Below are 24,715 nucleotides of genomic sequence, written 5' to 3' on the forward strand. Positions count from 1 at the left end.
TAGAAAGCTGAAACAGGATCCCTTCCTTACACCTTATACAAAAATTAATTCAAGATGGATTAAAGACTTAAATGTTAGAACTAAAACCATAAAAACCCTAGAAGAAAATCGAGGCAATACCATTCAGGACATAGGCATGGGCAAGGACTTCATGTCTAAAACACCAAAAGCAATGGCAACAAAAGCCAAAATTGACAAATGGGATCTAATTAAACTAAAGAGCTTCTGCACAGCAAAAGAAACTACCATCAGAGTGAACAGGCAACCTACAGAATGGGGGAAAATTTTTGCAATCTACTCATCTGACAAAGGGCTAATATCCAGAATCTACAAAGAACTCAAACAAATTTACAAGAAAAAAACAAACAACCCCATCAAAAAGTGGGCAAAGGATATGAACAGACACTTCTCAAAAGAAGACATTTATGCAGCCAACAGACACATGAAAAAATGCTCATCATCACTGGCCATCAGAGAAATGCAAATCAAAACCACAATGAGATACCATCTCACACCAGTTAGAATGGCAATCATTAAAAAGTCAGGAAACAACAGGTGCTGGAGAAGATGTGGAGAAATAGGAACACTTGTACACTGTTGGTGGGACTGTAAACTAGTTCAACCATTGTGGAAGACAGTGTGGCGATTCCTCAAGGATCTAGAACTAGCAATACCATTTGACCAAGCCATCCCATTACTGGGTATATACCCAAAGGACTGTAAATCATGCTGCTATAAAGGCACATGCACACTATGTTTATTGCGGCACTATTCACAATAGCAAAGACTTGGAACCAACCCAAATGTCCATCAATGATAGACTGGATTAAGAAAATGTGGCACATATATACCATGGAATACTATGCAGCCATAAAAAAGGATGAGTTCGTGTCCTTTGTAGGGACATGGATGAAGCTGGAAACCATCATTCTCAGCAAACTATCACAAGAACAAAAAAAACAAACACCGCATGTTCTCACTCATAGGTGGGAATTGAACAATGAGAACACTTGGACACAGGAAGAGGAACATCACACACTGGGGCCTGTTGTGGGGTGGGGGGAGGGAAAGCATTAGGAGATATACCTAATGTAAATGACGAGTTAATGGGTGCAGCACACCAACATGGCACATGTATACATATGTAACAAACCTGCATGTTGTGCACATGTACCCTAGAACTTGAAGTATAATTAAAAAAAAAGAAAAGAAACAGCTAAAAAAAAAAGAAAAAATGAATAAGACGAATTCAATCATTCACCAAACAGAAACAGTGTTCCTGGCGCTGTAGGGGGTAGTATCATATTAGCGCAGTGTTAGGGCAACTGCCATAAGATGGCCCAACCCCAGCCTCTACCTGGGGTTTTGCTTCAGTGCATGTTGCTTTTGCAATAAGAAAGGAAAACCAATGAATGTTGGAACTGATTCTGTGTTACTCTCTTTTCACACTGCCATAAAGATACTACCTAAGACCAAGTAATTTATAAACAAAGGAGGTTTAATTGACTAATGGTTCCACATGGCTGGGGAGGCCTCAGGAAACTTACAATCATGGCGGAAGGGGAAGCAGACACATTTTACTGGCAGCAGATGAGAGGGACAGTGTGTACAGGAGGAAATGTCAAGCAATTATAAAACCATCAGATCTCATGAGAACTCACTATCATGAGAACAGCATGGGGGAAACTACCCCCATGATCCAATCACCTCCCTCCCTGGACACATGGGGATTACAGGCTTCTCCCTCCACATATGAGGATTACAATTTGAGATGAAATTTGGGTGGGGACACAGAGCCAAACCATATCACACACATCTGCTAAGTCTCCTCCTATCTTTCTGGAGTAAGACTCCACTGTTCACCCACAACAGGCTTCCAGCGTCAGCTGCTCTGGTGGGGGCCCAGAAATGTCCAACCCCCGCCCCGCCCCCCGGCCCCAGGAAACTTTAAAGACTAGAAACCTTAAAAGACCTTCAGTATCTTAGCTCTCATGGACCTGGCTGGGATTCTGTCTCTTTCCCACATACCTTCCTGCACCGCCCTGACCCCTAAGACCCATGACAAATTAAAGATGCCACATTCGTCTGCAGTTGTCAGGGCTGTTAAATCAAGTTTAGCCTAATGCGGCCTCCTTACATATTTTAAATTTGGCCTAAAGATTTCTCAGTACATCATGAACTATAACAAGTGGAGGGATGAACAGACCATAGCCTACACTTGTGCCAGTCACCGAGTTTTGGCTGATCAAAAGTAGCCAAATAAGACAAACATCAATCTATAACCAATCCGGCTGTTTCTGTTCCTCTCTTCTGTTTTCTGTACATCGCTTTCCTTTTTCTGTCTGTAAATCTTCTTCCACCACGTGGCTGAACTGGAGTCTCACAGCTGAGGAGGCTGTCCGATTTGTGAATCATTCATTCCTCATTTATACTATAGATTTAGTTCAGCTGAAGTTTGTCTTTTATTAGGGAAGAGGGGAGGGTTTGTTGGCCAGAGGAGTTGCTCCTCCTGTGGCAGTACCAGGTGTTATGACCTGAATGTTTGTGTCTCCCCAGATTGATACATTAAAACCAAATCCCAAAGTTGATGGTGTTAGAGTTGGAGCTTCTGGGAGGTGATTAGGTCATGGGTAAAACTCTCATGAATGCGATTAGGACCCTTATAAAAGAGGCCCCAGAGAGCTTTCTCTGCTCTTTCTGCCTTGTGAGGACACAGCCAGAAGATGCCACCCCTGAACCAGGAAGCAACCTTCCCCAAAACCCAACAAGGCTGGCTTCTGATCTCAGACTTCCAGCCTCCAGAACTGTGAAAAATGCATTTCTGTTGTTCATGAGCCTGTGGTGCTTTGTTATGGCAGCCCACATGGATGAAGATGCCAGGCCTGGGGATTTGCAAACACTACTTTAACACAGTAACCTCCAGAACCCCCCTGCCCTTCTCTTTAACCACACCGGTCATCAGAGTCGCAATGACATTTATTAAAAGATGCCTAAAGGTAGACACAACTCTGGTTGGAGGGAGAAGAACTTGGAGGAGACTGGGGGAAACCTCCCGCTCTCCAGAACATTTCTGTGGGATCCCTGGTTCCCAAAGTCAGACAGTGCTGAGGCTCTGGGTGGGTGGTCTCTTACACTGGGTTCATAACCCTGGCCAGGAAAAGGCTGCTCCAGGTGAAGTGGTCGAAGATCATGATGATGAAGGGCTGGTTGAAACGCAAGATGATAGGCTTGGACGTCAGGTTTAGGGTGACCCCAGTGGAGCCAGCTGTGTCCACACCCTCCTCATTGAGTTGCAGCACAGCTTTATGGACCACCTGTTAGGTACAGAGTGAAGATGGGTAGTGAGACCTGCTGTGCGTTCTCGCTTTCCTGACTCATTGCTGGGACCCCTCACGTCCTTGGTTTTGGGAAGGTAAATCCAGTGTCAGAGAAGGTCACTTGCTGGATTCTTATCCAAGTGGCAGCCCCAGGATTACACAGCCCAAGTCTGTCCACCTCCAGAACCCGGGCTGCACCTACACTTCCTATAAAAAGGGCAGATTGGGCCCATCACATGGAGATTAGAGGTCTCATGGCTTGAACTGGGCTTCACTGTCCATGTTGGGCGCTTCTTACCATCCTGGGGTAGCGGAGGGAGATCTTGCTCCCTTTCCACTCTGCTGGGTAAATGCTAGGGTTCAAGTTATGCAAAGTGCCTATGTCTGTTCTGTTTGGGAAAGCTGAGGCAGAATCTAAAAATGTAAATCTTTGACTGTTGATATGTCCTTGTTGTGATCAAAATTAGGAGGAGTTCTGAAGTCAGCAAAACGTCTGCCTAGCTTGTATCAAAAGACTCTGGTAACTCATAACCTGGCTAAATAAGTAACAGGTGATATTGGTGAGCTCACAACACCCTAAGGGGTGGGAACTTCCAGCGACTCTTTCCAGCAAGCACACTCAGGCTCTGGTGGCTCTGTGAGTGGCACCCATGGCTAGGAAGAAGCTGAGCTCGGATTGGAACCCCTGCAGTGTGTCTTGAGCAGATGAGGTTTTGAGTCAACAGGCCTGAGATCAAACATCAAACTGTTATTTACTAGCTCTGTGACTGTGGGGAAGCTGCATACCCTCCCTGAGCAGGAGATTCCTCATCTGAGAAATTGGGATAATACCTGCCTTCTGAGAAGGCAGCTGTGTTGACTCAATCCACTCACACAGCACGCATTTTACTGAGCACATATTACGTGCCAGGTACCACGGAGGCCACAAAGTCCTGTGTCTTGAGGTCAGGGGCCACACATCTGAGTAATGGGGGCATACACAGGGCCTACACAGTTTGGGATATATAGTAGGTGTTCAGTAAAAATTTTCTGAATGCATGAATAACAGAACATAAAGCTGAAGGATTTATGTAATTGAATGGATGTAATTAGGTAGAAGGCTCAATATGATCCCAATTAGACATTTACCACTTTTTCTGTTTCTTTTTGCCAGGGGCCACTCACAGCTCTGCCATGACAACTTGGTTTTCACAGTTCCCCTCTGTGTGGTCTGGTGGGATGGGTAGGTGCCTGGCCTGTGGCCCTCCTGTGTCGATAGCTTCCTGTGTGATCTTGGGGATGTCATGTTTTCTTGCTGAGCCTCCATTTACCTCATGGTGAGACAAGGGGCTTTGACTCAACCTGGGGTTCTCAGCCAGGGACCTAGAGGCTCATTCATGAACGAACTCAGTGCCACTTCCTAGTATTATATTTATATTGTGAATTTTGGAGGGGGAAGAAAAGGTGGGTTCCCATGACATTTACCTTTGATGACTTCAGCTGGGCGTCCTGGGTGATGCGTGAGAAATTTGCCTGGTTGGTGAACAAGTCTGCAATGCCCATTTCCTCCAGCACATCTCCGAGGTCATAGACTCCAGAGATGGTGACCTTTGGAATGTACAGGTCCACCTGGCTGCTCGGGGTAAGCAGACAGAGTTAGACATTCCAGGGCTGGGCCTGGCAGAGGGGAGAGCAGCACCTCTTCTCCTGGCCAGACTCTTATTTCCTCGTGCGCTCCCTCCAGCTCCTGCCCTCCAGCCTGACTTGCTCTTTGTGGGTAGGAGAAGGGACAGAGCAGGAGGCAGGATCTGTCTCTGCCTCCATGACACAGGCAGCTTTCCCACGGGGCCTCTGAATTGCACATTCTTTTCTTCTCTGCAATTCCTTCGAGCTGATTCCACCTGGGATGCAGCTGGACCATGGAGCATTTAAGACAATAGTCCATAATGAAGCCTTTTTAGTCCCAGGAGAACCCCTGCTAGAAGCAGAGGACTGGAGGGAGCAGTGGTCCCTGGCTCCAGCTGTGCCACTAATGCTGTGTGGCCTTTGCCAAGTCCAGCCCCTCTCTGTGCTAATGTCCTCACCTGCACACAAAGGTGGTTGAACACAGGCTCTCCCAGGGCAGGTGGGTGCTAAATCTCTGTGATTCTGCAAGAATCTGATTCAGCTGGCAGTTTCTACCAGATGAAGCAGGTGGGGTTTCTAGAAAGGTAAGTGGGGTCACCCTAGGGGCAGCACGGGCATCTACGCTTTTTAACATGTCAAGGCCTTAGTGTTATTTTTAAATTCTTCTTGTGCCTTCTCCCCAGAGGGAGAGCAGATGTCTAAAACACTGAAACTGAGGGGTGTCAGTGAACTCGCACCGGCTCTCTCGGCAGATGGGAGGGAAGGCACGAGACCCTCTCCTCACTGAGCAAAAGCAGCCCTGAGTGAGGCCCGGAGACGGGCAACCATCCCGTGTGAAGTGGAAGCTGTCCTTTTCTAAAGGAGAGGGAGAAGAACCAGAGGCGAGTCGGTGTGTACCTTCTCCAGGTGCGGAAATAGTAACAGAAAGAAAGGAAGGGAGACCAATTTATCCCAAACACCTGGTCTATGTTCTTTACTTTTTTTTTCTCCTCTCTCTGTCTCTCTCTCTCTCACACATGCATGTGCACACACACACATACGCACCTATGAAGTCGGAATCAACATCTTTAATTTCCAGGTTGAGAGACCAACACTTAAGAGAGGCTGAGGAATTCCCCCAAAGTCACACAACTGGGAGGCAACAGAACTGAAAAGGCCAGGACTAGTTTTGCCATCTGCCGCCTGCTGCGTTGTTGACAGCTCTCTGAGAGCAAGGTGCTGGGGCTTTAAGGTATGTATTATTGATTAATGTTGCTCACATTGAAGTATTTTCATGAAAAGATTATTTTTGGTGTAAAGAAAGATAGATAGTCCTTCCCATCATTTTCAGTGGAGTATGAGCTGGAATGCATTGTTTGCATCATGATGCGTTATCACCCCCTTGTGGTATTACACCTAAATTACAGGTTTTCTTTGGTGGGTAGAAAGGAGGAAGAGATGGCAAATGGATCCCTAGCATCGCCCAGACACAGATTCACACCCACGCATATAAATGTGTACACACACACACACTCAAGCGTAGTTATGGATGGTTTAAGAACTGTGTCCTCCACATAGCTATAGGGGATTGCTCAGAAACACAGAGCTGACTACATGACTTCCCTACAGGAGAGAAGTCAAATTCCCAGACACTTCCATGTGCATTCACAGAACTGGATGAACTTCTCTAGAAGCACGCAGCATCAAATAGATCTCTGAAGGTATCATTCAAAATGAAAACAATCTGAAACCATAAAGCACAAAACCTACATATTAATAAAGTAGACGAGCTTCCTCCTAGATTATCTACTGCAAAATTTTTAGACCACAACATTTGTCCAAGCCAAATTTGTCTTCATTACTGCTGGCCCTGCATTGTTGGCACTCTGGGCATGGTCCCCTGACTTCATGTCGGGTCTGGAGGCCACTTCCCACTGGCTGAACTTCCATTCACACTCAAAGCAGTTTCAAGGGAAAACAACCTGCTTTGCAGCCCTTCCCCATTCCCCGGGCAGAGTCAGGCATTCCCACCTCCCAACCAGTGGCATGTTACATACCTCTGTCTGTCTCTCTCAGAACTCACATTGTCGTACCACTATTAATTCCACCAGAATCTGTTTTCTGCTCTAGAGTGCATGTCTTTAAGGGCTCTGTTTTGTCCTATTCACCACTCCGTCCCCTGTGCTTAGCTAGGGCATGGTACATAGCAGGTGCTTCCGTTTATGTGCATTGAATGAATGAGTGAATGAAATGCACATTGAATGAATGAATGAGTGAGTGAGTGAATGAAATGTTGCCTGATCCACCAGCCTTCCTGAGCTACTCCAGATCTACATTCCCACTCCCTCCTCAGCATCCCCTCTGCTTCTGAGTCTGCATCAGCCCCCCTGCCACCAGGTTTCATGCTGGTTGGCATTTTCTGACCCTTCTGCACAGACGGAACTTGAATCTCCCTGAGAATGAGGACCATGTTCTAAGAACAGCTCCTTCCTCCTTTAAGGTGAGGAGCAGGGCTGCGCACTTGCATGACAATGATTTCAATTACTGTCTAGCTCAGGGGTGCTTGGGGGAAAATCTCATTTGTTTGTCCATCTGTCCATCCATCCAACCATCCACCCATCCATCCGCTCACTCATGCATCCGTTTACTTATTCATTCATCCATTCATTTACTCATTCTCCATTCACTCACTCAACCATCCATTCACTCACTCACCATTCTAGGCACTTACTCACTTATTCATCCATTAATTCACTCACTCATTCATTCTTCCATCCATTCACTCACCCATCCATTCATTCACGCATTCATTCATTCATTGCTGAGTCACATCCTCAGCTGACCTTGCCTGAGTGTCAACCCTGCACCAGCCCCTTGCTTGGGCCTGAGGTCAGAGATAGAGGGAATCCATTGGCCGCTTCTCCTCCTGGCTACTGCCTCTTCAGGATATGCAGCCCTTGCTTGCTTTCTACTTACTCACTTATTACCTACTTTAGCCTTGCTTTCTTAGTTGTTTACTGATGATTGATTGATTGAAGAGTTAGATGCCCTGAGTAACTTAAGAACCATTCATAGATTTTGCATTGGCTCCATGATGTATACAGAGGTCATTTTCATTATATTTCTATGGGGTCTCCCAAGAATCTTTAGCAGGGTGTGGTTTCAGGTAAGCAAGATAACAAAACGGGTAAGTGTGTAGCTGGGTGGTTGGTGAACTTACTTTAAGAAAATGCTGCAAAAATATGACAATGCAGAGGGTATGTATGAACCTCACAGGGAAAGGGAACCTCACTCTGTGAAATGCCCCAAAGTATTTCAGTGTTGATGGACAGATCAATAAATAAGTGTGAGCTCTAGATTAGGGAACCTTACAGCCTTTGGGGGCCCAGCAGACAGGAAAACTGAGCCCTGGAGGGTGAGTCCAGGGAAGGAAGGATGCCCCAGCATACTCCCTTTCCACGTGCCCCACTTTCTGGGGACACGTGCATTGCAGAAATCAACACGATGGCTGGAGGACTTACCTGCTGGTCAGGCCTGCGGACCACCTGTTAATCGTGTCCCGGCTCAGCGCAGCGATGACTGTGTTCATCTTCCCCTTGTCCGGAAGGATGAAGAAGACAGTCCCATTGCCCACGTAGTTCATCTGCACCAGCTGGCAGGGGAGCTCCGAGTCATGAAGGTAACTGATGGTGCTCGACTGCAACATCATGGGCACCTTCACCACAGTTGTCTCGTCCACATAGAAGTTCTCCTCCCTGGTGCTTGCCAGGTCAAAGGGCTGTGTCCATGTGCCTAGGAAGAGGAGGAGACAGGTCTGTAGGGCAGAGAGGAAAACACAGTTCCAGGTGACCTCTCGGGCCTACTATCCAAGTGACACAGTGGCCTTCTGTATGCTTGGAATGTCCCCATTCAAGCCTCAAGGGTTTTTAGGTAAGATATAAAAATTCCCAGAAATTTAAAGCCTGTTTCATCCTCTACTTCTTGGAATGGGTTGAGGATGAGCTCTGTTTCTGAGACTAGCTTCTAAACAAGGAAGTAGGGAGAGACCAAGAGGGTGCTGGTCCTTGGATTTGGGGGTAGGTCAGACTGTGCCTTGGCTCCCCATGCCTAGAGTGCGTCCCAGTTCTGAGGGCTCTGGAAGTGGTGCTAGACCTCAAGTCTCAAACTCAGAGTCCCTGGTGGGAAGCGAGGGGGCCATCTCCACCCCTGCCAGCCTGGCCGGCCCAGCTGAGGCTCCTGACCCTGCTGAATGGTCCTTCCTTCTAGGCCACGTTGTCCTAATGAAGAGTCAGGGTGAGAAGACTCCTTCAGGGTCACAGACTCCCACCCCCAGCAGGCCCTCAAGTCCCATCTACCATGTTCCAGGGTGCCACCATCCAGCTTGTTTTTTTGCCTTGAGATGGAGAGCTCACTACCTTCACAGATGGGACTTGGCGGTACTGGTCAGCTCTGATGGGAAGAAAATTGCTCCTCAGACTGAGCCAAAGCCTGCCTGATTGTCCGCCACCAGCGGGACCTCTTCTGTCCTTCTGAAATTATTCCAGACAACTGAGTCCACCTGCAGGAAACTTACCTGGGCTGAGTGTCACAGAGTCTGTCTGCTCTAGGTGACGTCTCCCCAGTCTTAAAGTGATGACTGAGGCCCTTGAGTCCAGCAGGTCCCAGGTGTCCTGGCTGCCATTGACCACAAGCCCTGAAGCCCTTGCCAGGCCACCATTTCCCATCCCAGGGTCCCTAAAGGTGGCCAGAACATCACTCCAGGTAGCCCTTTCTCCATCCTACTGTCTGTGGGATCTATGGATTGCTCAGCCAAAATTCTTGGTTCTAAGCCAGCCACAAACCTTTTGTAATAGCTACTTATGGAGACAACAGGGAGAGGCTGATGGATGTAGAGAAATCAGCCATGGCTGCGGAGTCTAGAGACACCAGAGCTATGCTGGTCCCTTCTGAATGACCTCACTAACCTTGATGTCTGCAGACACTGGCCCATGGTAGTAAACTCACCGTCCGTCTGTCTCACGGCAAATGAGATTATTTGAGGGTTCTCAAATCATCCTCCAAAGGAGGTCTAAAATCCTCAGAACCAGAGGGCAGTTGTATTTTGTGGCTAACTTACAGCAAAAAAACAAAGTGGGTAAAATATTTTTCATTGTTAGTTTTTTTTGTCCTTAACATTTTGCTGCTTGCTTTTTATGGAGTATTTCTTTTCTAGAAGTAAGCATAATGTATATAGTTTGACACAAAACAAAATACAAAATGGGGTTCAGCCTCTACTTTAAGGGATCTATTCTCAAAAAGTTCTAGGAGAATTGGTGGTAGAGAAAGAATTTATTGGGGACGATCTGAGAGAGCAAGGATGGCTCCTCTGGAAAATCTTTTAACAATATTTTTAATGTTATTAAAAAAAAACTGTCAAGAAAGTCCGATAAATAACACATCAGGTGCTGGGCGCGGTGGCTCACACCTGTAATCCCAGCACTTTGGGAGGCCGAGGCGGGTGGATCATGAGGTCAGGAGATCGAGACCGTCCTGGCTAACATGGTGAAACCCCGTCTGTACTAAAAATACAAAAAAATAAAAAAATTAGCCGGGTGTCATGGCGGGTGCCTGTAGTCCCAGCTACTCAGGAGGCTGAGGCAGGAGAATGGCATGAACCCGGGAGGCGGAGCTTGCAGTGAGCCAAGATTCTGCCACTGCACTCCAGCCTGGGCAACTGAGCAAGACTCCGTCTCAAAAAAAAAAAAAATAAAAATAAATAAATAACACATCAGGGCCATTTTACATATTCTACATTTAGTGATAATACCTACACTAATCTTGATTTCTGTTTATTATCCTGGCTTGCTAGAAATATTTCAGAGTATTTTGCCAAAAGTTTTAACCAAACACTCGCGGATTCGTTTTGTTGTACTATAGAAAATCTGTGTACAATGAGGCATTTCACCTCCATCAATGTCTGGTCCTGCATTCAGGTGTTCCAAGTTTCTCTGATTTTGTAACCTAAAGCTGTGATCTCCTATCCACTTAGCCCCACTGTGGTCCTGAGGACACTGTGAAACCTCGTACAGAATGACACCAGGCCAGCACCCGTTCCACCAGCACCCATTCCACCACATGTGCTCAGGCATCTCTCAGGCTCAGGAGGGCCCTCCCTGCACCTGGGTTTACTGTGCCTTTTCCCCAGGTTGTGTTGCCTGAACCTCTGTGCAACCACTGCTGAGCTTGTTCCATGCACCAAGCATTAAACAAGGGCACTGGAATCTCCCAAAGAGGCAAAGATACCCTGCACAAGAGTGCACAGTCTCGTGGGGGAGATGGTCTATGGAATTTGTGGGAACACACAGAAGAGTTTCTGGGCAAATGTTCCCAGCCTCCCTGGCCCTCCCATAGTCAGATGTTAGGAAGGCTGCCTTTGCCTGGTCAGCCTCTCAGCCTCACCATCCTGCGAAGAGGGCGGCCTCTCCTGGGAGTTCCCAGCCTTGTGCTGGAGAGCAGGAAAGACCCAGAGGCAGGTAGAGAAGAAGGACTCGTAGAGATGCTAAGGCAGTCCAGGCAGTAAGGAGGTGCGGGATGGGAGGGGAGGTGGGCACAGTCTGATGGGAGGTCCTGAGAGAGAGCTGGGGAGGAGGGGAAGGGGGCATGAGGGGTCCTGGCTGGGGATCACATCTCCACTGATCTGATGATCTTGTCAAGAGACACATGTTCAGTAGAGATACTGGCTTAGTTTGCTTATTTTGGCTGTTTTACCTGCATTCCTTTGAATATGATTGCTTAACTGAAACTCAACCACCTGGGTGCTAAACAACATGTTATGGCAAGATGATTGCCCAAATAAGGCATGGGCAAACTGTTGAGCATGCATATGAGGGCAAAGGCTTTCCTGGGTGAATCTGGGGAGGCTTCACAGAGGAGGTGACTATTGAGCTAAGATTTGAAGTGAGGGAAGATGTTTTAGGCAGTCAGATAAGTTGCAAGAGGGCTCATGAGACAGAAGAGGCCTGGGCTTTGTGGCAGGCAGAATAACAGCCCTCCAAAATGTCCACATTCTAATCCCCAGAACTTGAGAATATGTTAGCTTTCATGTCCAGGGGGAATTAAAGTTGTAGAGGGAATCATAATTGCTAATCGGCTGGCCTTGAGATGGGCAGCCTATTCTGGATCACCCAGGTGGGCCATTATCCAGTGTAATCCTGAGGGTTCTTGTAAGTCAAAGAGGAAGGCAGGAAAGTCAGAATCAGAGAGATGTGATGAGGGAAGCAGAGGTGGGAATTTGCAATTACTGGCTTTGAAAATAAGAGAGGCCCACCCATGTGGCTTCTAGAAGCTGGAAAAAGCCTGGAAGTGCATTCCCCCCTAGAGCTTCCAGGTTTTTATGAACAGGAAGATTGAAAAACTGAAGCAGGACCTGGTCAGAGCAGTGTGTGCAGGATGGCTTTGGGGGCATCTGAGAGTTCCCGAGGGGCTGGGTGGGGTTCTGTCTAGTTCTAGGCCATTTTTCCAGTCCCTGGCCCAGTGCTTGACAGTCAGCATTTGTGGATCATGAAGCAGCCAGACTGTTCATGGTTACAGGTGTGGGCCTCAAACCAACCTGCCAGAATGTAGGCACATTGCTCAACCCTTCTGGGTGTCATTTTGATCTTTTGTAAAATAATATAATTCCACCTACCCAGCAGGATTGTGGTGAAGATGGAGATTCCCAGATGTGTATGTGCTTTACAGAATCAAAGACTTTGCCCAAGAGTGTGCCCTGGATTTTAGCGGCTGTTATTCCTGGCCATAGTGGATGGGCCTTCAGACGGGGATGGGTGGGAATACCTTTGAAGAAGATATAGTTGACCAGGACGAGGATGGCTGGGCTATCCAGCCCTGACAACAAGTCGGCAATTTTCCCCTGTGTCTTACTCTTGACATAGCTGTTGATCTGTCTGCTGGCTGTTGCCCAGTCCTGGAAATTCGTAGCCAAGACCTCTGACTCATAGTAGTGCTTGATGTCTGCTGAGAATGACTGCAGCAACTCCAGGCTGCCATCAAGAAATAAGGCATTGCCCATGGTCATTTCTAAGCTGGTGTCTGACTTTGCAAAGAGTTGGTGCAGGTGCTGGAAACCCTGGTGGATCTCAGTCTCAGACCTCTCAGTGAGGTTGAAACCCAGGCCCTGGAGAAGCTGGGCCCGTGTGTGGCCACAGGTGCCCAGGGACAGCATAGCTAAGGCCATGGAGATGCTCACAGGGGAGATGAAAATGTTCTTTTTGGGACTCAAGGCCACTAGGTGCTTATACAGGCTGAAGGCAAAGTCAACGTTGGCTGAAGCCAGGCCCCGGTGATGGTTACTCATGTTCACATAAGCAGCGTTAGGATCCATGGCCTGGACGGTCCAGAGGCCGCTGGTGGACAGCCAGAGAAGACAGGTGTACAGGAGGAGTGGCATTGTCCAGTATAGCCAGGCCCTGCCAAATCAGAAAAGCTTGTTAGATGATGTGGCAGTCTCTGAGTCAATGGGGTGTAGTGCAAGAGGAGGCAGGCAAAAGACCCCATTCAAGCCCCAGTTCCTTCCTCCACACTGGCTGTGTGACCTGGAGCACATCACAGAGGGCGCTGCACTTCAGTTTCCTCATCTGGAGATATGAATAACACCCGTTATGATTTATCCAGTGCCTAACAGGTACCCAACACTGATCTAGGTAGTCTGGCTATATTCAGTCATCTAACCATTACCAAAACACTCCTAAAGTAAGTATTATTAACCTGATTTTAGGCAGGCAGAAATAGGTGCTCAGAAAGGTTAAAACCCACCCAAAGGATATGTTCAAAATGCTGGAAGAAAAGCAAAACACAATTAAAGCATTCCCAGAAAAACAAAAGCTGAGTAAGCTTTTTTCCACAATACCTACCCTGCAAGAAATGAGAGGCATTTTATTTTGGATTGAAATGAAAGGACACTGGACAGTAACTTTAAGCTGAATGAAGAAATAAAAGACCTCTGGTAAAGGTAGATGCGTGGGCAATTATAAGTTATGTTTTTGGGCACATGATGCGTAGATATAATTTGTTACATCAGTAACTGGAAACAGGTAGGAACAGAGCTATAAGGAAGCAGAGCTTTTGTATGCTATTGAAGTAAAGCTGGTTATATCAAATATACTATGGGCTAAATGTATTATGAGCATACTTATTACATTTTGGTTTAATTTATTTTCTCTATTGTTTTTCTATTCTTGATTTTATTTATCTCTGCTCTAATCTTTATTATTTCCTTCCTTCTGCTATTTTTCAGTTTAGTTTGCTCTTTTTCTAGTCCCTAAATTATAAACAAAGACTAAAAATTATTTTTACACATTAGCCTTCTAAAATATGATCCAAATATATGCTGTCTACAAGAGACTCATTTTAGATCCAAAAATGTAAATAGACTGACTGAAAGTGAAAGGATGGAAAAGTTACCCCATGCAAATAGCAATCAAAAGAGAGCAGGGGTGGCTACACTAATATTAGACAAAATAGATTTTGAATTAAAAAAGTTCCAAAAGACAAGGCAATGACATATTAATAAAGTTTTCAGTACAGCAAGAAGATATAACATTTTTGGTTCTTCATTTCCTATATTACTGTCCTTTTTTGTATTTAGTTTTTGTACTGAAATGCTTTTTTGTATTGAAACACTTTAATAATTCTATTCTCATCCCTTTGTGGTTATTATGGGGATTACATTAGCATCCTAAAGTTAACACCTGAATTTTAATATATGCCATTGTTTATTTGAGATCTTCTTGTTTTTAATGTGTTTACAGCTTTACATTTCTATCATCACACTGCTTTCACTCATTCCATAAGTTTTGGTATGTTGTGTTTCCATTTTCGTTTGTCTTTAAGTATTTTCTAATTCCCCTGGTGGTATCTTTTTTGATCCTCTGGTTGATAAAGAGTGTGTTGTTTTTTCCACAATTTGTAAAATTTCCAGTTTTCCTTCTGTTATTGATTTCTAACTTCATCTCATTGTGATTGAAGAAGATACTTAGTATGATATCTGTCTTTTAAAATCTATTGACTCTTGATCTGTGGCCTAACATAGGGTCTATCTTGGAGAAGGTCCCATTTGCACTTGAGAAGAATGTGTATTCTGTTGTTGTAGCGTGTTCTGTATAGGTCTGATACATCTAGTTTTTAGTGTGATATTCAAGTTCTCTATTTTCTTACTTATTTTATGTCTGGTTGTTCTATCCATTATTGAGAATGAGGTATTGAAGTGTCTAAATTGCTGTAGAACGATTTCATCCTTCAATTATGTCCATTTTTGCTCAATTTATTTTGTCTCAGACACACTCAAAAATAATGTTTTACCAGCTGCTAAGGTTTGAATGTTTGTGTCCCCACAAATTCATATGTGGAAACCTATTCATGGGGGCTCTACCCTCATAAAAGGAATTAGTGCCTACATAAAAGAGGCCTGTGGCAGTATTTCTGGAAGAAATTGGCATATGAATCAGTGGATTGAGTAAAGACAGCCACCTTTACCAATATGGGTGGGCATTTTTAATCTATTAAAGGCTGAATGGAACAAAGAGGTAGGAGAAGGGCAAATTCTCTCTTCTGTCCCTGAGCTGGACATCTGTGTTTGCCGGCCCTGAACACTGGGCCTCCTGCTTCTTGGACCTTTAAACTCTGGGACTTAAACCAGCAGCCTTATTAGGCCCTTTTCCTATTGTGGAGCTGCACCATTGGCTCCTCCGGTTGTCAGGCCTTCAGACTCAGACTGAATTACATGGCTGGCTTTCCTGGGTCTCCAGCTTGCAGATGGCAGATTGTGGGACTTCTCAGCTTCTGTAATTACATAAGGCAATTCCCATCATGCCTCCTCTTATATATATTTCTATATATCCTATAGATTCTGTTTCTCTGGAGAACCCTGACTAATATAATGGATTAAATTAATTTTGAGAGCCTATTAATAGGATTATATGTCATACCCAATTTGGATTTATTTCTGTAATGCAACGATGTTTCAACATACAAAAATTGATCAGTGTAATACATCATATTAACAAAATAAAAGAAAAAATCACATGATCATCTTAATTGGTGCAGAAAAAAGTATTTGACATAATTCAGCACACCCTCGCATGATAAAAACACACAGCAGATTGAGACAGTCAAGTGTAAAGAGGTGCCTGGAGAACATTCAATTGGCCTGCGCACTGGGAGAATGGGGTGGAGCTGTGGGAAGTTTGTGCCCTTTGCAGCGGGGAGGAGCTTGGCCTCTCTCTCCTGATCCGAAGTGGTAATCTGGGGATTCAGTCAGTCAGATGAGGGCCTGTTAACAGGACTCTCTCTTGCTTTGCTGAGTTGTTTTCCTTTTCACTCAATAAATTCCATTTTATTCACACCTCAAAGTGTCTGTGAGCCTAATCTTTCATGGCCATGTGACAAGGACCCCATGTTTAGCTGGACTAAGTAGAAAGTCCTACAACAAAATTAGTAATAGAAGAAAACTACCTCAACATAATCAAGACTACATATTTATAAAACCTTTTATACTCAATAGTGAAAGACTGAAAGCTTTTCCCCGAAGATCAGGAACAAAACAAGGATGCTTGTTCTCACTACTTTTACCTAATATAGCACTGGAATTTCTAGCCAGAGCAATTGGGCAAGGAAAGAAAAGGTATCCATATTTGAAAAGAAGAAGTAAAATTGTCTGTGTTCACAGATGACATGATCTTATATGTTCAAAACCCTAAAAATTCTGTAGAACTCATAAACACATTTAGCAAAGTTGCAAGATATAAAATCAAAACACTAACATCAATTGCATTTCCCACCACTAACAAAGAAAACAATTTGAAAAGGAAATTGAGAAAACAATTCCATTTACAATAGTATGATAAAGAATAAAATAGGGATTAATCAGGGAGGTAAGAGACATACACTGAAAAGTACAAAACAGTGCTGAAGGCAATTAAAGAGGACGTAAATAAATGGAAAGACATCCTGCATTCATGGATTGGAAGAAATTGCTAAGATGATAATACTATCTAATGCAGTCTATAGATTCAATGCAATTCCTATCAAAATTCCAGTTCTGTATTTCACAGAAATAGAAAAATTTATCCTAAAATTTATATAAAAATCTCAAGGGACCTGGATAGCCAAAACAATACTGAAAAAGAACAAAGTTGAAAGTCTTGCACTTTCTGATTTCAAAATTTACTACAAAACTATAATAATCAAAACAGTGTGGTACTGGCATAAAGACATACATAGAGACCAATGGAATAGAATACAGAACCCAGAAATAAGCCTTTCATATGTAGTAAAATGATTTTGACAAGGATGCCAGACCATTCAATGGGGAAAAGACAGCCTTTTCAACAAGTGATGCTGAAAAATTGGATATTTACATGCAAAATAATGAAATTGGACCTTTAACACCATATACAAAAATTAATTCAAAATAGATCAATGACCTAAAGATGAGTTAAAATTATAAAAATCTTAGAAAAAAACATGGGGGAAAAACTTCATGATGTTGGCTTTGGCAATGATTTCTTGAATATCACACCAAAGCCATGGGCAACAAAATAAAAAATAAACAAATTGGACTTCATCAAAATTGAAAACTTTGTTCATCAAAGGATACTATCAATAAAGTAAAAATGCAACTCACAGAATGGGAAAACATTTGCAAATTTCATATCTGATAAGGAATTGATATCCAGGATATATAAAGAACTCCTAAAACCCAAGAACAACAACAAAACAAATAAACCCAGTTAGAAATGGGCAAAGGACTTGAGTGGACATCTTTTCAGAGGCAACATATAAATGGCCAGTAAGCACATGAAAAGATGCTCAGCATCACTAATCATTAGGAATATCAAAACCGCAATGAGATACCACTTCGTATCCATAGGGATGGCTACTAACAGACAAACAAAACAGAAAACAATAAGTTGGCACACCAGGCATGATGGCCCGTGCCTGTAATCCCAGCTACTCTGAAAGCTGAGGCAGGAGGAATGCTTGAGGCCAGGAGTTTGAGACCAGCCTAGGCAACATAGCAAGATTTCCTTTAAAAAAAAATTTTTTTTTTAATTTAAATGTTAGCATTGCATGTGGGGAAATTGGAACCCTTATGCATTGCTGGTAGGAATATAAAGTTCTACAATGTGTGGAAAACAATATGACAGTTCTTTAAAAATTAAACAAATTGTCATTTGACCCAACAATTTTGCTTCGAGTATATACACCAAAGAACTGCAAGCAGCTAGTCAAGGAACTTGAAAAGATAATTGTAGACCAAAGTCACAGCAGCATTACTCACCATAGCCAAAAGATGAAAACAACCCAAATGTCTATCAATGGATGAATGAATAAACAAAGTCTGGTATAAACATACAATGGAATACTATTCAACTTTAAAAAGGAATGAAATTCTGACATTTCCTACAACATGGATGAACCTGGAAGACATTATGTTATGTGAAATGAGCCAGACACAAAAGGACAAATGGAGTCTAATTCTGCACCTAGAGTAGCCGAATACATAGGGACAGAAGTAAAATTGTGGTTACCAGGGGCTGGGGCAATGGGAGATTGGGGAGTTATTGTTGAGTGGGTATAGAGTTTCAGTCTGGGATGATGAAAAAGTTCCGGACATGGAAGGCGGTGATGGTGGCACAACAATGTGAATGTACTTTTATGAACTGTATGCTTGTAGTTAAAATGTTAGGTATTATATTTTCCCACAATACAAATTTAAGGAAAAAATTAAATATAAATGATTTAAAAAGAGTTCCATAAGAGCAATTAAAAAAAATCCACCCAAGGTTGGAATCAGTCAGTGGACACTGTCTGCCTGCAAGGTTAGTGGTTTCAGGCCCTGTGCTGTGTGGAGCTACCTGTATCACAATAAATACAGGATGCTTACAGGAGAAGCAGGTCTTACTGCACCACCCACTGTTGAACCAGCCATTCTGGGTGAGGGGCTGGGAACCCTCATTTAAACCAGTGCTCCAGGAGGCTGTGGTGTGTTAAATTAAATTAAAGATGGGCTAAAGCTGCCTCCTCATGTAGCAAACTGTAACCTAGCTTAATATGTAAACAAACTGCACCTAACTTGAGAGTATATGTTTGTAACAAGTAACCAAGTCTCAGCCAATCATAGCAGCTGAACTTTCAGTCAATCACAGCCTGCCAACTGCTCAGACATGTTCAAACAAGGCAAACACAGAGCTGTAACCTATCAGCCTATGTGTGTATGTCACTTCCTTCTTCTGCCTGTAAATACTGCCTACATTGCTGGGTGGCACTCACTGAACCTTTACTGGTTTAGGGTGCTATGTGATTCATGAATTGTTTCTTTGCTCAAATAAACTCTGCTACGTTTAATTTGTCTAAAGTTTTCTTTTAACAGGTGCACTCCGAGCGTGGGAACCACTGTTCTGCTCTGGAATTCCCTAGAGGCCCCTTCCCTGGTGTGTTCCAAAAGCAGAATCTCAAGAAAGACAGGTGGGAACTCCCCCCCAAAACCCTTAGTTCTCCTGAGTCTCCCAAAACCCTCCTTGCGTGTCTCCCTTATCTCACCAGGGTGGAAAACAACCCCTGTTGGCTGCTCTAGCCCCTAGTTCTCTGCTTTAGATAATAGAGGCAGGTGTGACGTGCTCCCCACTCCCCGCACCCAAATGATGGGCTTTATTGAACTCTCCATTGGGTTTCTGACTTGGATTTCTGGGTCCTCGGGACAATTCTTTTCTTTTCCTGGGTTTCGTGGCAGATCAAGCTGGATTGGGGCCCTAGCACTGCCATGTATGAATTAGGTGATGTGGGACAGGCTACTTAAACTCTGCCTCAGTTTCCACAGTATAAAATAGAGCTGATAATAACACCTCTAGCCTTACCCATTTTTCTGGTGTTTGTCTATTCTCCAGTGCCTCTGCACAGCCTCCTCATCTCTCCCAGGACTCAGCAGTAGCCCCTACCTCGTCTCCCTGCCTCCTGTTCAACTCCCTCCAGCCCTTTTACCCATCTGCAGCTGCATCTTTTTAAATTCTCAAAAATTCAAGCTGATCAGTTCTGCTTTGAAGTTTTCAGGGACTCCCCATTGCCGACCACAAGGCTGATTCTCACTAACGTAGCCCAGGGGGTCTTTGTGACCCAGTCCCTGGTGACAGTTCTGCCTCCAGCCTCAAATCTGGCCCTTTGGGGTCTCAGCCACAGCAACACTGGGTGCCAGGGGTTCTTCCAGCACACATCAGCCTTTTCTCCCACTGTGGGGCAGGGCAGGGCATGTCACATCACTATAGGGCAGGTTACAGCAAGACAGGTCACTGCAGTTCCCCAGGGCAGGTCATTTTGATTTTTCCATGTTTGCTGAGCCCAGCTCTGGACTGGGAGCAGGGAACAAAGATGGATCTGCCTCAGACCTGCCTATGTGGCTCCAGTCTATAGGTCCCTCATCTCCCTGCCTCATCTGGCTCACTCCATCTTGTCCTTTGAGACTCAGGTCCCAGGTCACCGCCTCCAGGAAGCCTTGTATCTGTGCTTCTCTATGGCCTTGCCCCATGACAGGCAGTGAAATCTTTGCTTAGCTTTGGTCACTGCCATACCTATCTGGGATCTCCTCTCAGGCACAGGCCCTGTGCGGTATGATGCCAATGGTAGGATGGGCTCCCCTGCCAGCTCTGGGGAGATTGCATGCCTCACCTTCTCCTGTGTTAATTCTCTAAGATGAGGGTGGAAACTCCACCCACCCCACAATATTGTTGTGAATACCAGACGTGGCTGTTATCAGGGCTTGGCTTATGTGACCTCACTTAATGGGTCATCCTGGGGCCCATTTTACAGATGAGAAAACTGAGATCCAGGGAGACAGAGTAACTCCCCCTGAGCTGGAATTCTAAGCCTAGATGTCTGACATTGGAGCTTGTGCCATGCCATTCTGCCTGTCTCTACAGAGAGCAAAATGATGAGTAAAACAGCTCTTAAGAGTATCCAGCCATGGCCAGGTGTGGTGGCTCATGCCTGTAATCTCAGCACTTTTGGAAGCTGAGGTGGGCAGATCATCTGAGGTCAGGAGTTCGAGACTAGCCTTGCTAACATGGCGAAACCCATTTCTACTAAAAATACAAAAACATTAGCTGGGCGTGATGGCGTGTGCCTGTAATTCCAGCTACTCGGGAGGCTGAGGCTGGAGAATAGCTTGAACCCAGGAGGCAGAGGTTGCAGTGAGCCGAGATTGCACCGTTGCACTCCAGCTTGGGCAACAAGAGTGAAATTCCATCTTAAAAAACAAACAAACAAACAAAAAAGTACTCAGCCATATAAAAATGCAGAGTATCAATATTATTCATGCATTTCATGTCAAGTATGCCCTCTTTGTTCCTCATCTCTGAAGAGACTCACTTAGTAAATATTCACTGTGTTCTCTGTTTTCACAAATGCCCTATGAGCCAGGCACAGTTCTTGACCATCTGTAGTGAAACCTCATGACATGTGGTACAGTGCAGACAGTTCTGTTCTCCGTGCATTATCTCTGCCCCAGGTCACTGAGTGAGGAGCCGTGGTGGAGACAGGTCTGCGTGACTCAGAAGAATACCCCTGCACTGGGCCAGCTGAGCCCTCCCCGGCCCCCACCCGCGGCCAGCATCCTTCATCAATGGTGCCAACTGGAGCAGATGCATTGTAGCTTGCAGGCTGTGACTCTGTGGCTGTTGTGGCCGTCTGGCTGGGCTTAGGAGCATCAATCATGGCAGTGGACGAGAATGGTTCTTAGCTACAGCCCTCTGTGTCAGCCCCCTGCATGGCAGGAACCCAGGGGACATCAGAACCCCTGTGGATGACTCACAGACTCTGGGGTCTGGAAAATCCTAACAAGATTGCCTCATAACACTGCTGGCTGCCCTAATGTTCAATGTACCGTTTAAAAAAACAAAACATCTCAACAAACCAAACAAGCAAGCGAGCTGCAGCCATGGCTTTGCTCTGGAGGCCGGGCAGGGGGAGGGACAGAGGGTTCTCAGGTGTTACTCACAGTCTGCGGTGGGCTCAGGCTGTTTCTGCTGGCTTGGTCCTGCTGTCCTGGACCCTAGCATGTGTACAGTAAGCCTGCGGTGGATGCTGCCTGTTAAATTTTGTTTGCCAGCTTCCTGGGTGGTTAATGGTTAGAGGGGCCAGTGGCCTTCACCGCTTGGTAGTCCTCTCCCCCGAGTCATTAACCAATGGGAGGCTTTGTCAGGAGAGCTGAGTAAACACAGAAATGCTGCAAATTAACTTTGCTCTGTGTTCAATTCTATGAAGTTTTTTTTTAATACCAAAATGTGGCTGGAGTTGCATCAATGTGGTTGCCCTGTGTCAGTTGGCAGAGATGTCTTAGGTGCCCTTAATTAGCACCAAGGTGCAGATACTTGTAAAAAGAAAAATGGGTGTTTAGCTCCAATTGGGGATGACTTGGGAAAGGTCCTGCCTTCCAGGGGTCTTAGTCTGGTGGGAGAGACAGACATGGAATAATATCTGCCAAGCGCTTCCTCTGGATTATCTCACGAAATCTTCACAATGACTCTGTGAAGTGGGTACCATTGTCACTCCTCTTTAGATAGGAAACTGAGCTGCATGGAAGTTAAGTTAAACGCCCTTGAGATTCAAATCCAAGGCCATTCAATTCTAAAGTCTAGCACCTTCCCCTTTCCCCACATTTTATTTTTCATCAGTTTTCTTTGGATTACAGGTGACAGACATCAAATTTGAACTGCTTTAAAGCAAAAAGGAATGAACGAGAGGTCCAAGGGTGGAAAGGACTTCAGGCATGGATCTACGGAGTTCTAAATCAGGCATCGGATCTCTCCTTCTCTCTCTCTCTCTTTTTTTTTATTCCTTCCTAGCTCTGCTTTCTTCTACTTTATTCTGTCTGCATTGGGGACAAATGTGGCCACAGTAGCTCTGGGTTATTTAGTTCTAACTGGTTAGTTGATATCAGAAGGAGAGAAATTCTCATTTTTCTCAATGTTCATAACAGTTCCCCCCAAAAATCTATGGCGTGGTTGCCCCCATTAGGACTGATTGATCACAGTATGGAGAAGGATGAGGCATTGTGAATGCCTTGCTAGGGTTCTTTGCTCTCTGTTGGGTTGACAGCATCATTGCTTCCATCCAGAGATGAGGGAATCTCTTCCCAGGGGAAAAGAGGAGAGTAGAGCCTACAAATGGGTCTGCAGTTTTGGAGACACCTTAGTTTCGTAGATATTTATTGGTCTTTTCAAGTTTCCCATTCTATAAGGCAAGTTTGAACTTTATATCTAGGAATTTATCTATTTCATCTAGATTTTCAAATTAAATACTACAGAGTTATTCATTAGGCCTCTCCATTATTATTTTTACATTATTATTTTATATCAGTAATTCTTTTTTCTTTTTTTGTTCTGTATTTTATTTATGTCTTTTCTCCCCTTGATAAGTCCTGTTACAGAGATCTATATAGCTAATTAATCTTTCCAAAGATCCACCTTTTAGTTTTGTTACTGGTTTTTTAAAAAATTGATATTTCATTGATTTCTGTTTATATCTTTATTTTTTTAATCACCCCTTTAAATTCTCTGGGTTTCGGTCTGTTGTGCTTTTTTCTATTTTCTTGAGATAAATGCTTAGCTTTCTTACATTTTAATATTTCCAGTCTCCACATAAATGTATTTAAGGTTAAAAGTTTTCATCTAAATACTGATTGAGCTATGTCCCACACATTTTTGATAATTACTATTTTCATTGTAATTTTTTTCTAAGTATTTTAAAATTTATTTTCTGGTTTCCTTTAAAACCCAAGTGTAGTTTAGTAATATGTCACTGAGTTTATTTAGAATTTTAGGCTATTCTTTTGTTATTCACTTCCAATTTTATTTCACTATGGTCAAAGAATATTGTCTATTATGATATTGAACATTTGGAATGTTTCGAGGTTTGTAATAACCATATATGGTCTTTTTTTTTTTTTTTTTTTTTGAGACGGAGTCTTCCTCTGTCATCCAGGCTGGAGTATAGTGGTGTGATCTCGGCTCACTGCAACCTCCGTCTCCTGGGTTCAAGGGATTCTCCTGCCTCAGCCTCCCGAGTAGTTGGGACTGCAGGCGTGAGCCACCATGCCCAGCTAATATTTTTTATTTTTAGTAGAGACAGGGCTTCACCGTGTTAGCCAGGATGGTCTCAATCTCCTGACCTCATGATCTGCCCGCCTTGGCCTCCCAAAGTGCTGGGATTACAGGCGTGAGCCACTGTGCCCAGCTCATATATGGCCTATTTTAATAAACATTTCATGTTTTCTTTAAAAAATAATGGATATTATCTGTTTGATATGTATATATACACATTCATATATGTATATATGTAATAACTTGAGCTTATTTTATTTAAATCTTCATATTTATGTTGATTATTTATTTAAGCTTTCAGTTTCTCAGTGGGGAATGTTAAAATCACCAGTAGTAATTGTTCACTTATTTCTCTCTGTCAGTTGTTGCTTGATTTACTTCAAGACTGTATATTAAAGCATATATACTTTTGATAATTATACCCTCTTGCTGTATTTGTTTTTCTTGTATCTTTTTTTCGTATAGCATACTTTTGTCCTAAATTTAATTTTATCCAGTGTTATGATTGCTTTCCTTTCTTTTGGTTCACTCTTACCTGATATTTTTCATCCTTTTATTTCCAAAGTCTCTGTGCCTTCTTTTTTTTTTTTTTTAAAGATGGAGTCTCACTCTGTTGCCCAGGCTGGAGTGCAGTGGCACGTGCTTAGCTCACTGCAGGCTCCACCTCCTGGGTTCACGCCATTC

The 24,715-nt window shown here is 44.2% G+C and overlaps 1 protein-coding gene across 1 annotated transcript; it reads right to left on the reverse strand.

Annotated features, from left to right (window-relative positions):
* Positions 1 to 2,958: 2,958 nt before the first annotated feature.
* Positions 2,959 to 22,092, reverse strand: SERPINA6 (serpin family A member 6). The gene is made up of 5 exons (XM_510143.8): positions 21,928 to 22,092; positions 12,717 to 13,348; positions 8,423 to 8,693; positions 4,782 to 4,929; positions 2,959 to 3,314 (listed from the first exon to the last, which is right to left on the reverse strand). The coding sequence occupies exons 2-5, from the start codon at positions 13,327 to 13,329 to the stop codon at positions 3,129 to 3,131; spliced, it is 1,218 nt and encodes a 405-aa protein (XP_510143.5). The 5' UTR covers positions 13,330 to 13,348; positions 21,928 to 22,092; the 3' UTR covers positions 2,959 to 3,128.
* Between the last annotated feature and the right edge of the window lie 2,623 nt (positions 22,093 to 24,715).

The sequence above is a fragment of the Pan troglodytes genome, chromosome 15, assembly GCF_028858775.2.
Source record: "Pan troglodytes isolate AG18354 chromosome 15, NHGRI_mPanTro3-v2.0_pri, whole genome shotgun sequence".
Classification (NCBI taxonomy): domain Eukaryota; kingdom Metazoa; phylum Chordata; class Mammalia; order Primates; family Hominidae; genus Pan; species Pan troglodytes.

Bases quoted from the DNA above. Each gene is read 5' to 3' on its own strand.
- SERPINA6 (XM_510143.8), bottom strand. From the start codon at position 13,329: ATGCCACTCCTCCTGTACACCTGTCTTCTCTGGCTGTCCACCAGCGGC. The intron at 8,694-12,716 runs GTATTCCCACCC...TCCTCTTCCTAG, and splicing joins CAACTATATCTTCTTCAAAG to GCACATGGACACAGCCCTTT. The intron at 4,930-8,422 runs GTAAGTCCTCCA...TACCCCGAGCAG, and splicing joins TCCGCAGGCCTGACCAGCAG to CCAGGTGGACCTGTACATTC.